This window comes from Etheostoma cragini, chromosome 11 (assembly GCF_013103735.1).
Source record: "Etheostoma cragini isolate CJK2018 chromosome 11, CSU_Ecrag_1.0, whole genome shotgun sequence".
NCBI classification, from domain to species: domain Eukaryota; kingdom Metazoa; phylum Chordata; class Actinopteri; order Perciformes; family Percidae; genus Etheostoma; species Etheostoma cragini.
The window spans coordinates 12,257,611-12,272,321 of NC_048417.1; the positions used below are offsets into that span (position 1 = coordinate 12,257,611).

Below are 14,711 nucleotides of genomic sequence, written 5' to 3' on the forward strand. Positions count from 1 at the left end.
AATGGAAAACCAAAAAAAGCGAGTAGACCCGAGGCGAGTCGAGTAGATACCACGCAGTGGAAAACCGCCATTAGTGAGTTGCAAGCACTCAAATTATGCATGGCCTTAATGCATAAACAGTTAGTAACTTAATATAACATTACAGCCAGATCATAAATCTATCAGAGATGGACCAAGGGGCGTACAAACACAAATCACCAAGCCAAACTAGACTATTTGGAAGGAAGCCTAAAGGCAGTTTGAGACACAATAGAAAACAATACAATCTCCTGTGTTGCAACCGATAGTGCCTGATTGACAACAGCTACCACACTTCCAGGGCTGTGGAAGCTCAATCCTCCAAGTGTATTAATGAGAGGATGAATAATCTCCTTACTCACCGGGCCCTTCTTGACCTAGGAGCAGTGAGGAGCTGCCTGCTAGACCTTCTAAGATTTTGAAGCAGACCTACAGTATACAAAGTATCCAATTACAGAAAAAGGGATACTATCTTTACTGGCTTTCTAGCTAACTGTGCTGATTATCCAGCAAAAGATCAGACCTGACGACAAAGTTGAGTTTCCTTTTTTACCTCACATGTATCCCATTTGACACGGTGCATTGAGACCTACCAAGGGAATGAGATACACCAGTATTCTGCTTTAATGGATTTAGAGATTAGATTCAGCTAATTCCGAAAATAGATCATTGTCCATGCTCTTGACGGCTGATTTTGACTAGTTTTGATAAAACTATGTCTCGCTCTGCCAAATCCCCACATTGACAAGACAGCTGGTATAATTGTGGCCTGCATGTGAACTAACCTGTCACACAGTCTACACCTGAGACTATAGTACAAATTGCCCCCTGGGACAAATAATAAATTGATTGACTGAATAAATAATAAATGTGTTCGTTGCTCAATCACACCATGTCAACCGGTCCAACGTTACATCTCACTGTAACAACCTGCAGGAAGTGTTTGGCAAAGAACGAGCTATACCTCAACCTATGACCAATTCACTGAAAATACACACACTATTGCCCTCACACACTGTGCTTTACACCCAACAACATTTTATGTTTGCTGGTCTCACCCTTTTTTTTTTTTTTAAATAGATTATCATATATGTGGCTGCCTAAATTAAAACACACACACACACACACACACACACACACACACACACACCACTCAGGAGCTGGTGGCAGCCTATGGACAGACAACACAATCTATATTGGATTCACTTCACCATTTGACATTGTTCTCCAGATTCAATTCACTATTCAGGTTTTTTCCTCGTGAAAATGTATTATACATACAGTACGTTTCAATTATCTATTTCACTTGGCGTATGTTTAACCAGAAATGATTAAGTTTTAGACAACACATGCAGGACACTTCATCCACACTTCAAGGGATATCATTATCACACATTGAAAATATTCTTTGTCTTGCATTGCCTGCATCATGACCGAAAGAACGAGATCCAGGGTACAAGCGGCCGAAATGGGTTTCCTCAGGAGGGTGGCTGGCGTCTCCCTTAGAGATAGGGTGAGAAGCTCAGTCATCCGAGAGGAGCTCGGAGTAGAGCCGCTGCTCCTTCGCGTCGAAAGGAGCCAGTTGAGGTGGTTCGGGCATCTGGTAAGGATGCCTCCTGGGCGCCTCCCTAGGGAGGTGTTCCAGGCACGTCCAGCTGGGAGGAGGCCTCGGGGAAGACCCAGGACTAGGTGGCGAGATTATATCTCCAACCTGGCCTGGGAACGCCTCGGGATCCCCCAGTCGGAGCTGGTTGATGTGGCTCGGGAAAGGGAAGTTTGGGGTCCCCTGCTGGAGCTGCTGCCCCCGCGACCCGATACCGGATAAGCGGTCGAAGATGGATGGCATTGCCTGCATCTACACAGTGCTGTGTCACCGTCTTTACGACAGTATGCATCCCTTTTCTGGTGTTACATACTTGTCCACTTGAAACCCTTTAGTTGTGAGTGTGAACCATAGCCTTGGTTTTTGTTCAGCAGTAAAATGCTTTATTGCCTGTGATTTATTTACAATTACGACAAGCCTTCTTGCTTAAAACAGTGATAATATTGTCAGGGACACACAACAACAGATTTTGTGTGTGTGTGTGTGTGTGTGTGTGTGTGTGCGCGCGCGTCCAGTGATGTCATGATGTCAACAGCAGGGTAGTGGAAAGCTTTTTTTTGGGGGGGGCATGTGACTAGCTTTGTCCTCTTTTATTCTTGCAGGAATGTTTATGTTAATCCCTTCATCATCAAAAAGAGCTGGAGATGGGCTGGGAGACAGACTGAGGAGAGAGGAAAGAGAGAGAGAGAGAGAGAGAGAAAGAAAGAAAGAGAGAGAATAAGAAGAGAGAGAGAGAGAGATTAACTAAGCAAGCTAGAACCTAAATCTCCCCAGTATTCATCTGGTTCTCAGAATCAGGAGGAGCAAGAGGAGACAAACAGCTAAACTGAGAGGGATAGAAAGTAAGATAAAGAAATGAAGGAAAGGTAGTGTGACACAATAGAGAGACACATTCATTTCTCTACATCCCAAAAATACAGAGTGAAACAAAAGTAAGATGGATTCAAGAAGCAAGTGAAAGTAAGGGACAGGGATCTACCACTTTGCAGAAAAGTTGGGTACATGGTGAAAGAGATGGGGAGAAATTATGATGAACATTCAAGTGCGGGGGCATGGAGACCTCACACACAAAGGATCGGATAATGTGTGTGTGTCGGGCTGACACGGGAAATGTGATAGCGGCATTCATCAGCTGCAATAGACTCCCATCATACTCCAAAAAAACATTCAAGGTCACTTTGTCTTTCTAACAGTGAGGGTTGCTGTGACTTGTCAGTGCTACTGTCAGTCTGCATGTGATCCTGAACAGCATATGCCCTTAGAGAAGGTATATGTTGAAAAGCTTTGCTTTCAGCTATCTCTGACCTGCTCAGCCTATCATATATTAACTGACAGAGATCATAGTGACCTGCTGTGAACGTAATGTATCTGAACAACTGAGATCAGTGCGAGGAAGCAGAGCAATCCATCATCCTAAAGACCTTTTCCTTAAAGAAGAAACTGAAAGAGAAGAGGAGGCTGTGAAGTGAATGAATCAGCATACAGAGACAGAAAAATAACTTCACAGCATGTGTTCTGAGAGTTACAGCTCTCCTAATTATGCAACATGCTCTGGCACTGACCTGCTGAGGAAGCCTGGGAAGGACAGGCGGACAGGGTATCCATAACGGATCATGCGCACCATCTCAAGTACCCCGATGTACTGCAGCTGGGTAGACACATGGAAGCTGTCAAAACTGTCTGGCTGACCACTGGCGTTGGGGTGAACACACTCCACAAAGTGAGGAGTGCACGCCTGCAGCTTACTGATCACTTCTGACAGCGACTTCTGAAAGAGGATTAAGGAGAGGAGATACACTTGATGGCAGTCACTGGTAATTGTACAATTATAATAGAATGAGCAATACGTTAGGGTCTGATTAACAGCATTATTATGCTGTTATAGTGCACCAAGGACTAGTTGAGGGAAGAAGTGGTGCTCTGACTTCTTCCTTTTGATATTGCAACTTGATTTGCGAGCAATAATGACCTGAGTGAGATCACAAAGTGTTTTTAGACATTTCTTTTTTTTTGGGGGGAAGGTTGCCTCGGGAGGAAGCAAAAACACAAAGAGCTCTTTGCTCTTCCGAAGGGTGTGTGAGTGTGAGAGAGCCCAGAATTCACAGATGTTGCATCCAAGATCCTGCAGACACACACATATACCCACACATCTACAAACACGTAAACCCTTACATATGTGTCTCTGCCACTGACGTCAGTCTGTGCTCCGCATACCCTAAAGGTACAATGATCATGACCTCACCCGTCATCTTTGAACGTCACTAAAACTATTTACAACGGCGTCCTCCCTCCAAACATGCGCATGCACTCGCACAAACGCGTGCACATGCCACACAGTGGTTGTTGTTCATTGTTCATTCATTTATGTGGAGTGCTTCATGCTTGGCCTGGTACAGCATCATTCTTCAGCCCACTCTCTCCTTCCCTACCATTCCCCAAGGGACTCGTGGACCACATGCCCACAACTTTGATTATGCAACACACTGGCTTCATTCACACCAAAAGGTACTGCTTCTCTGAACCGCATCTCGGCCCCCTTGGGTCACAAGCAGACACTGAACTCCTTTCCTTTAAATGTTTTTGCTTATAATTCTTTACTACTTTGTAGAAGGACTGAGGGACTTCAATAAACTCCATGCAACAGGGCTAACATATGCAGACCTGTGGACATTTAGAGTCCAATCCCTTGACCTGCATGCCTTTTCACTGTGGGAGAAACGCATGCAGAGGAAATTCACACACAGAAAGAAAGAATTCTTTGGAAGGAAGCCACTTTGGAAGTGGTAACCAATGACTATTATGGAAAAGAGAACTTGGCATCACGTTTTATGACTAGAATTACGCCTGACCCTGTAAAAAAATTAAAAATGTATTCTTACCCTTTGCTGGACAGCCACTGTGATGGGCCCACAACGTTCTAGCCTCTGGAAGAAGGAGCTTGAGCCTTTTTTCTTCAAGATCTGACAATGGAAAGTTGTATTGGAGAGAAAAAAAACAAATATGAGACAGCTGTGTATCTTACTTCAAGCTGCTACTGGAAAATATGGAATCATTACAACATAACCATTGAATTATTAACATCAAATTAGGCTTAGCTAGAGATCCAAACATGACTTAAAAATCCTTGATTCTATGCAGGATGTTTACACAGCACGCTAAACTGTCCCATTAGACCACTCCTCTATCAGTCCAACTTATTCTGTTTCATACACTTTGTCATATTACTTTGTCTTCTATTGTCTTATTAATTGTCTTTGCACCATCGTAGTACGACAATATTACCAAATGTAACCATTTACAGCTGTTAGGACAGATCCATCCTTATCTTAAGCCTGCTCTTTAGATGGCTAGTGAGCCACAGACACAGTAGGCAGGATACCCGGGAAGTTACACAACCAGCAAGCCTTTCCATTCACACATTTAAACCAGCAGAATAAGCTTTCCAAAACCTTAAAAATAAAAAAAGATAAAATGGAGACTTAGGGATGGACTTAAAACGGTGCGATTGTGTTGTGATTGCGCTTCATGAGAAAACTGTGTGATCACATTTCTATCTGAAACAAATCCAATTCCCAGAGGTGTACATACAGTGTGGTGGGACGTATATTAAATTACAATTTGTTATTTTTTCCTCCAAAAGTACTATCCCTGTTTGTCTATTGATCGGCACAGCAGTCAGTTGTTCTTATGGAACAAAGAGCTTGCGACTGATGTTTAAAGTCAGTTCATCACTTCTTAAATTCCATTACCTAGTTCCAAAAGCTAGCAATTCACCATTTGAGCCTTAAATCTAATCTAGAGTATATATTTAATGGCCAGAAACTGTACAAGACCTTCAACATCCATTGATGCTCAAGTGCATTTTTGAGATGACCTGAGCTAGACTGCAACAACGGACTTGCTACATGTGTGGTTCAAGTGAGGTCTGGCAATCACTATTCTGTGAACAGTGTACTGTACCTTGGTAAGGTCATGGTACCTCCGGGGCTGTTGGGGCAAAGTGTTGACAGTGACAAGGGAGGCTGATGGCATCCTGTGGAGCAACAGGGCAGCTTTAGGCCCCCTCAGCCCGGCACGGCCATGGGCTGCTGACACCAGAGAACCAGTCTGAGTCAGCTTGGACTGGAAGAGCTGCTGTAGTAACACACTCTCACTGGCTGCCGGCACAAAGCACATAGAAGAAGAGAGAGAGAGAGAGAGAGAGAGAGAGAGAGAGAGAGAGAGATAAAAATCAAGGTGAAGAGATGCAACCGCAATGGTGGAAATCAGTGGGTGGAGGAGAATAAGTAAAGGTTGAATGAACAGATATAAATTAATAAAGGATGGAAGAACAATGGGGAGGATGTAAACAACGAAGGAGAGAGGCGTGAGGATGGAGGGAAGGCATAAAGTTAGGCATCATGCAAACAATCAGTCAGACAACAAGAGGGGGTGGACCATGCCCCTCGACAACAACACGTGGAGCGGTCCATAACAACAATGAGCTCATTCAGTATGCCAAACAACGTGTGTGAACGTAGGCGTGGGGTTCTCATCTGAAAGCGAGAGCGAGGGGAAAGGACGATGGCAGGTAGGTGTACTGCTAAGAAAAACAAACATGAATCCTGGACTCATTTAAGAAATCATTAATTAATCATTGTCTTGTCATTTAAGCAATCATTGCTTCTACCTGAATACAGACTTACATTTATCCTTCTGCTCTCCTAACAGCTTTGGGGCTTATACTTACGGGAGGGGATGACGTCCATAAGAAGAAAACACCGTAGTATGCATGTCAATGTGTGGGGGTTGAATGGCAGGGAAGCATGGACTCGGTCAGAAGGAGGGACAACAGCCAAGTTTGAATAAAGGGCTAGCCTTTAGAAGATTAGCCTCATCATGGAAATTATAGCAATTAGGCTGCTGGATGCAAGGCTAGCCTGGCAGCCACACAACGACTGCCTCTGTCTTGCTAACCACAACACCCCACATCTGGCACCTTCTATAGACAATATACACAGCCGGTGCTGTCTGCTGCATATGGGATACGACACACACATACAAACACAAACACACTTAAACAAAGAGTGGTTCTGTGTGCTTTTTGTTTAGACAAGAACGCATCTTTGTGTTTAAGTGTGCTGTGACGCCACCATTGCTCATACATGTGTTATTCATTGGGTACTTACACTTAATCGTGAAAAGGAGATTCTGAGGAAGAGAGTCCTTGTTTCTTGTGAGTGATCCTGTGAGGTCATATGAAATCTGGTGGAAAATTGAATCATACATGGAAATCAACTTATTCAATACATTTGATCTTGTATGCAACACAACATAGTTATGAATAAACCAGTTTACATTGACCTATATCTCCGTAAAAACATTCAATCTAATTTTGGCTATACAATGTGATAGCGTAAAGTGCGCGGTGTCACCAACTAAGAATTTACATATTAGAATATGATAGTTCAAGTCCTGCCTATAGTTGAGTCATCTCGAACTATGTTTTTTCTTCAAACTAACCCTAACCTTTTTTCACAAAGACGAAAGAGGCCACGAGATGTTGGTTGTATTTTTGCCTTCTCTGTTTAAGATTTATGTTGAAAATTAGCAATTACAACAACATCATTGGCCAAGTTACATGATGTGTATCTTAGATTAGCTGTTGTTTCCGAACAACGGTGTGCATGTCGGTGCGACGCTGTCAACAGACTCAGCGGAGACTGATAGACAGACAAACAGAACATGTCTTAGCCTGCTTGCTTTTTATGGTTGTAAATGGAACCTTCGGCTCTAACTCAATTCCTTCCCCCCTATTTTAGTGATCAACACACAGACGGGAAACAACGGTGACGGTCCCTTAAAGGTGAATTAAGGGACAGTCAACGAGAAAGCTGCAAGCCGCAAACAGCCATTTCTAAGCTATTCCACCTGCTGAGTTTCATTCATACATTTAAAAAAATGTACATACATATCGTGCTACGTTCTTATGTGAATGCTCTGATTAATAAATGTATTCCAAAGAAAGCTGTATATCATGATTTATCGTGAGAAATCAAGCAATTCAATATAATGTCAGCACCCCCGCACAGTCGGAATAAAATTATCCTTTGTTTCATAACCACATTTTCCAACAATGCAACAATTCAACTGTGGGATTGGCAGAAAATCAGGCTCCTTAGATCAAGTCATTTTTGTCACTGGGGAAATTGGCTTTAAAAAGTCAAGAGGTTTCCATACAAACACATAGCATAGCACATACCTTGAGACGCCTTGGAACATTAATATAACAATCTTGAACACATTTCATACTCAGCATACATATATAATTTCTTATCGGTAAAGAAATTAAATGTGTTACATACAGTTCAGACACAACATTTGGATCAGCTAGTCTGACTATAAATATCAGCTTATGTTTGTACTAGGAATTTAGATTTCAGCAGTTGAGCACAGGGGGTCAGCTTGGTACTTTCTTCTTTAGCAACTGCTGTCTTTGTCCAATGAGAACTGTATCAAACTGAATTTTTGTGACATTACAGTTGGGATTAACACCCGCTATTTTCAGTAGTCTGTACTGTAATATGATTGGTGTCCAAATCAATTTCCCAAACTTGTTCAGGCTTTTAGAGGTCGTTGTAGAGGATGTTGTACTGCCCACCAATAACACATCTAAACAGTAAAACAGACAGACCTGTCTGGCGTAGTGGCTGACGGTAAAGGCTGGGCCCTGGTCTTTGGGTGTGGGGTTTCCGTTGCCATCCTTGGTTGTGAGAGAGAGGCCGTGAGTTGGATTGGCGTCCAGCTGGTTTGTCAGCCTCTTATACAGGGTCTGCTCCGATGGCCGCAGGCTCTGGCTCTCCTCATCTAACACGCACAGTAGTCCCTGAGGCTTCTGCAGGAGGAACAGTGTTCACGTTATTTTACCTTTATTGATCCGAGTAGGGTATACTTGTCCATTAAATATCCAATAACTTCATTCTCCTTTGTTTTAGATTTTTGGGGGATTTTGGTCATAGGTGATACATGATACACATCTTGACCACTGGGCTACTGCATGTCCTACCAGTAATATTAAACTTTGCGTTTGACTTTTTTCCACTACCAGTCTTTACACGTTACAGTTTTTGAGTTGGATGTCTCCCTTTCAAATGAAGCTTTCATATTAAAATAAGAGAGAAACTGAAATTAATTTGCTAAACCATTTTAAACTTTGGAAAGAAAGAAAAATCTAATGAAATTGTCTGTGAATTTAATCCTCCAGGTGGGCTTGCAATGTTAAATTAAATCATGAGACACCAAACTGGACTGAGCTGGTCTAAACCAGCAACATACAGTACCCGAAGAAAGAAATCTAGAACGGCTGGCTGGTTGCTGGGGGGGTGCGGGGTCTCCATGGCGATGCCCTCCTGCAGACACTCATCTTGCTCCTGCTGGAATAGCACCTCATTGACATACTGCCTCAGCCGCTCGTTGGTCATGTTCACACACAGCTGGAATACACACAACACACACATAAACTTGTAACCACACATTTTAATGCACATTGCATAAAATTCCTCCTCAGAGACGCAATGCTGTATGTCTGCTTTTTCAAGCAAACGAATGCACAAATACAATCTTAAACTCCTGCTGTGGCACCAACGGGGGAAGTCGATTGGGCATAAATGTGTCACAAAGCAGAACATAAAAAAAATCTTACAGTTTTGTAGTCAAGGAATTAACTTTTCATTTTTGTACTTCAGGGAGGTGTCACTTTGAAAACATTGACGTTGTATTCAGTGCTCAGATTAAGTTTAGATTTGGGGTAAGGTGTGTGTGTGGTGTCTTAGAGTGTAATTCATAGTGCTTATACCTGCTTCTCAGGGCTTACGTTTCCTGAAATAATGAAAAAGGATTGATGCAGTGATGCAGAGTTTCACATTGCATACTTAGGGTTCAAACCGCAAAGCGGTAGAACACTTCTATGTTTGTCTGTTTTAGTTATTATTATTATTATTATTATTATTATTATTAGTCTGCCGCGCCGGCTCAAATTGCAGAGCTGGAACGAGCTAGAAACATGAAACTTGGGGGAATAACTGGAAAAGGTGTGCACGAGTCTCTATAGAAATCTTGAATTTTATCTCACACAGACGCAGCTTAATGTGCTCTGCAAAAAAAGGATCATCAAGCTCCGCCAAGGAAATTTTTCCGCCATTTTCAATTATTTGAAAAACACATTTCTGAGATCCAAATTTTCAGTGACTCACCAATGCCTCAATCTAATTACAAGTTGTATAAAGCACGTCCATATCTCAATTACTTTTCAAGTTATTGACCAATGAACTTTGAAAAGGGCGTGGCTCTGGACATAAATGAACACAAATCAGCAAGCGTAAGGCCAATCATCACACAACTCACGGGGTATGTTCAGATAAGTGCCCCAGATATATTGTACCCAGAAGGTTTTATATACACGTGCCATTAGGGGGCACTACAAGAGCAAGATAGGTGAGTGTCATTACACAAATTTTACTATAAATCACATGTTCATTGTCCAATCACCACAAATCTCTCAGGATATGTCCTCATAAGTACCTGAACCTCGCCCTGAAAGTTCCAATCAAATTGAACACCAGGAGGCACTATAAATGCAAACAAACTGCAGGTGATATACTGCAAATCCGGCTATAAATGACTAAATGTTTGTCCAATCAACACAAAACTTGAAAATTTCTATATAATGACCTCTTACATAGACTGCAAGTCTTATTAAAATTGACCACTAGGGGGCGCTTTAAATGCACAATAACTGGACGTGGAATGACGCAAATCAAGGTTTGAGCTTGGAATCGCAGCTTGCGGCTTTATTAGCAATTGTTTTTTTGTTGGTTAACTGCTTTTCTCAAATTGCCGTGAGCTGGACTGAGCTACATATCACACTGAATTGAAAATAAATGTTTCTGACAGTTTGATCAGTTGTAGGCATTTTAAAGAAAGTGCACTGTTTGTCCAATCGTTACAAAACTTGCAAGATAAGTTTTATTTTTATTTTTCCTTTTAGTATGTACTGCGGCTGCCCTTTTAAAATATGTACTGTGGCATGCAGTATGCATACAATTTGGACATAGGACTCCTTCATAACTTAAACTTTGACTCTCTTGCACATATAGGTTGTGCAAAAAATTTAGGGTCAGAGTAGCCAGAAAAGCATGCTGACATGCACACTGCAAAATCCGACCGAAAGCAGAAGAACATCCTGGTATTTTTAGCATACTGCATTGGACATATTATTGGGACTTACTGAATTTCTTTCTCGCACCCTAAATAGTAAGGTAGTATAGATATTTGAACAGAGGGTGATTGTTCATTTTCTGGTGTGATAATGAATAAACATGCTTTAGTGTTTTCTCTTTGGGCGCTGTCATGCAATTAGATCAGTGCTAGGGTTTAATCCCGGGAAATCTGATCAAGACGACGAGAAATGTGAGATAAAATGAAATAAAAAACGCGTCTATTGTTTTCATATGGTAATGTTGATGCAGGTGACAGTGCTGTGATGTAGCTACGGTAATAAAGGCTCACTAAATTAATGACACAGCAGTAGTCTACATCCTTGGAGGCAGAGAGAGCGTTTTCAGAGGAAAAAGACAGGGCAAGATGAGAATGCATTGTAAACTAAAATAAATATGTAGTCTAAGTCACGAGTTCAATGCAATGTGCAGAGTGTTTAGGCATTTATTTTTTCGCAATTCAGTTTTACATCGGCCTATGGTTCTGTCTTTTTGCAGTGCACAGTTGTACATTTCTGTGGGTCATTTTCTTTCATTTAGTTGAACTTGTATGTGTTTAACAGAGAAATAGGGCTGCCCTGCCTTTATTAAGAAATATTTTGGTTAACTTTGAGTGATTACTCCTGTTTGCAGCCACATACAAATCTTAACAGCCAAAGAATGGATTTTGTTTAATAGAATTGTTTAGGAATCCTTCAATGGTTTACTTTAGCACATTTCATTAGTTTGTATAATGGAGTTCTATAAAATATTGGTCAGTTTGGGATTTGGGAATGCCTATTTGAAGGATATTGATACATTACTTGGGCTTAATAAATAAAAACAGCTATTTCCCTGAATTCCCGGGAAATGGGTCGTCTTTTCCCGGGATCTGATTCATCTAATTTTCAGGGAAAAATATTAAACTGTAATCAGTGCCATTCAACACATTTTTTCTCACAACCCGTTGATGTGCTGTGGTGTGCTGTGCTGTTTTCTTCATCAGTGTTTGTCTATTCTTTGTCTTCAAGCTAATCTAGTATATTAAAGGCTTAGTCCCAGCAGGTGGTTGATTGAGTTAGCTCATTAGCAAAGTGCTGAGCAGGTACAACACACCCCTGACAAACACAGCTCTAATTAACAAGCCCTAATGACCCTGATCATGCTGTGCATGTGGGGCCTGATTGTGTATGTGTCTGCATGTGTACAAACACGTCAGAGTGGGAGGGCTAGTTTGTCACTGATCTGCCACATCTACTGTAAGAGATCATCAAGTTTCCAGTACTTGCTTCTCCTCTTCTCATCTGTGGGTGTTGGGTAATGGGTGGGATTTTAACAGGCAGCTGAGCAGCAACAAAGGAGAAGATGTCTCAGGGAGAGGCAGGCAGTGCCACCGTCAACCAGAGATAGTCTCTTTTTTATTTCTCATTTTGTTAGCCTCCTCTCCTCTCTTTCCTTCTGCCACTTGCACTCTATGAGAACCAAAGAAGAAAGGTCATGCAATTTCCTCGCTTTCACTTGGATTTGAGAACATCCAGGGAAAGACTAAAACCACATACACACGAAAATCAAAGTAAGGTCACACATACGCCAACACCCACTGGCCTTAATAAAGGCTGGAAGGAGATTGGGAGTTCCACAGGGAGGAAACGTAAGCCCTGAGCAGGAATAAGCACTATGACATACATGCTACCACACACACACACACACACACACACACACACACACACACACACACACACACACACACACACACACACACACACACACACACACACACACACACACACACACACACACACACACACACACACACACACACACACAGCAGTCATTGTGTCAGCTGTGAGTTCATATGAGGACAGCTGAAAATCATGTCACAGTCAGCCACAGACCTCATCTCATTCATTACAATTACAGGCTAAAGTGTCTTGTCTTAAATAGATAACAGTCCCAGATATTTTAAAAATTTGATTAAGAAACTACAGTGGAATGACAGGAATGCAGTTGGCTTAATTAAAAGAAGTAATCTGTCAGCTTAAAGAAAAAAAGCAACAGAACATTAAAGCCTTTTTTGGGGGTAGACTGAAATGTAATAAAGGTGAACATCTTCCCACCTGCTCAAATCCATTCCTCTGAAATTCTTCAAACCCAAAGATATCCAAGATCCCAATTTCCAAGGCAGGATCACTGGGAGAAATTAACAGATAGAGAGCATATTTATTATGTTACACATTTTCACTCCAGGATCAACATGATAACTTGTTTGCTTGCTTGTGTCACTCTGACGGGAATGATCATGTTTTGTGTGTGTGTGTGTGTGTGTGTGTGTGTTTGTTAGCGCATGCAATAACAAATCTAAAGGGGGTGTGCCAGTAGTGAGTGGTGCTGTTGACACATTTATTATGTTATGTGGTTGGTGTTTAAACAAGGCAAAGCACAAACACATTCCAGAAGATGGGGCAGCAGTCATTTGACAGTCAGAGTGTGATAAGACTTCACTACCTCAGCAACACCAAGAATTCCCACTGGCCTCCACCTAGGAGTGTGTACGTGCATTTAAGTTTGTGTTTGTGAGACCTTCACCTTAACCCTTGATATGTCCTCCATCTACCTTGTTTACATTTAGCTGTACATGCCTATTCATGCATGTCACAATACCAATGTTGTCACTTCTGAGGCTCTGAATAAGAGACTGTTCTTGTGTAATGATTTATACACTACATAGGTAATGTTTGTAATATCAGTCACAAACGGCCAAGGCTTCCTAACAAATTCTTTTGATGGGTAATACTAATAAAAAAATGACAGATGCGCGCGCCCACACACGCACACACAGCTATACCCAATGCTGTCGTCCTGTCCCTGTAGGTATTCGTTGGTACTGTTGACCAGATAGCTGAAGAGGCGTCCATAGATTGCCTTCGCGAGCTGGTCTCTGTACTGCTCTGACATCTCCACCGTGTGGCGCCGAGTGATCATGTCACCTGAGACAAAAGGGACATGAAAACACCGTTTCTTGACCATTTGGTTCACAGCACAGTGATAGTCAAAACATCTTTCTGTTACCCTTCTGGAGCTATTTTTTACAAAAAATTCCTTCAATTTGGAACACCTAATTCGCAAAGCACTGAGGTCATAGTCACCTGCTATAGGCAAAATTAGAGACAACAGACTTATCTTACGCTAATGAAGACCTGTTGCTTTTTGGAATATAAGTAGCAACACCTTATTGAAAGCTCTATTGATGATTTCCACTGTGTTTCAGTCATTCCTCTACATGTCTCTGCATTGTGAGTGAATCTACTTATGTCTGTGGAATAGCAAGAGTCAAGGGATGGCAAAGGCGGGTGAGTGGATACCTTTGAAGTATTGGACGTCAGAGGTAAAGGCAGTGCTTAAGTCATTGGAGCACACTTGCAACAATCCAGCAACTGTGCAGAGGAAGATCGGAGGAGGAAGAGTGAGAAAAAAACAGACAGAATAACTCACATTAAAGTGATGAAAGGATACAGGTTGAAAAACATCAAAATAACAGCATTATCGTGAGGACGTCAGAATGGTAGCACTGATAACATCCCAGAAATAAATCTGCTCTTCCCTATTCTGACGATGACATCCCGCTGCCAGCAACAAGTTGAGTGGTGCTTCAGATCATTCCTTAATTACATTAAAACATAATACATAAAAACATTCCTGACTTAATCAATCAGCAGAGCTATCAGCACCATTTCTGAGCAGAACCCATAAACAAGCATCAGAAACAGGTGACAGAAACCCTTTGCTGACATCACTAGCCATCAACTGGCTCTTTCCCATCCAGGCGCTGATGTTATTTGTTTACCATCTCACTCAGT

The 14,711-nt window shown here is 41.8% G+C and overlaps 1 protein-coding gene across 6 annotated transcripts in view; it reads right to left on the minus strand.

Moving 5' to 3' along the window:
• The window catches only part of myo16 (myosin XVI), a 95,562-nt gene that overhangs the window by 22,901 nt on the left and 57,950 nt on the right, over positions 1-14,711 (minus strand). For 5 of the 6 annotated variants that reach the window (XR_004658600.1, XM_034886246.1, XM_034886248.1 and 2 more), the window contains exons 19-27: positions 14,217-14,288; positions 13,700-13,841; positions 12,972-13,044; positions 8,941-9,093; positions 8,295-8,495; positions 6,790-6,865; positions 5,582-5,778; positions 4,501-4,581; positions 3,184-3,389 (exon numbers count right to left, since the gene is read on the minus strand). Coding sequence is in view for 5 of the 6 variants with exons in the window: in XM_034886246.1 (XP_034742137.1) it covers positions 3,184-3,389; positions 4,501-4,581; positions 5,582-5,778; positions 6,790-6,865; positions 8,295-8,495; positions 8,941-9,093; positions 12,972-13,044; positions 13,700-13,841; positions 14,217-14,288 (1,201 nt within the window). In the remaining variant the exon portion in view is untranslated. The remainder of the gene's footprint in view (positions 1-3,183; positions 3,390-4,500; positions 4,582-5,581; positions 5,779-6,789; positions 6,866-8,294; positions 8,496-8,940; positions 9,094-12,971; positions 13,045-13,699; positions 13,842-14,216; positions 14,289-14,711) is intronic. The other variant, XM_034886244.1, reaches the window with a different exon arrangement.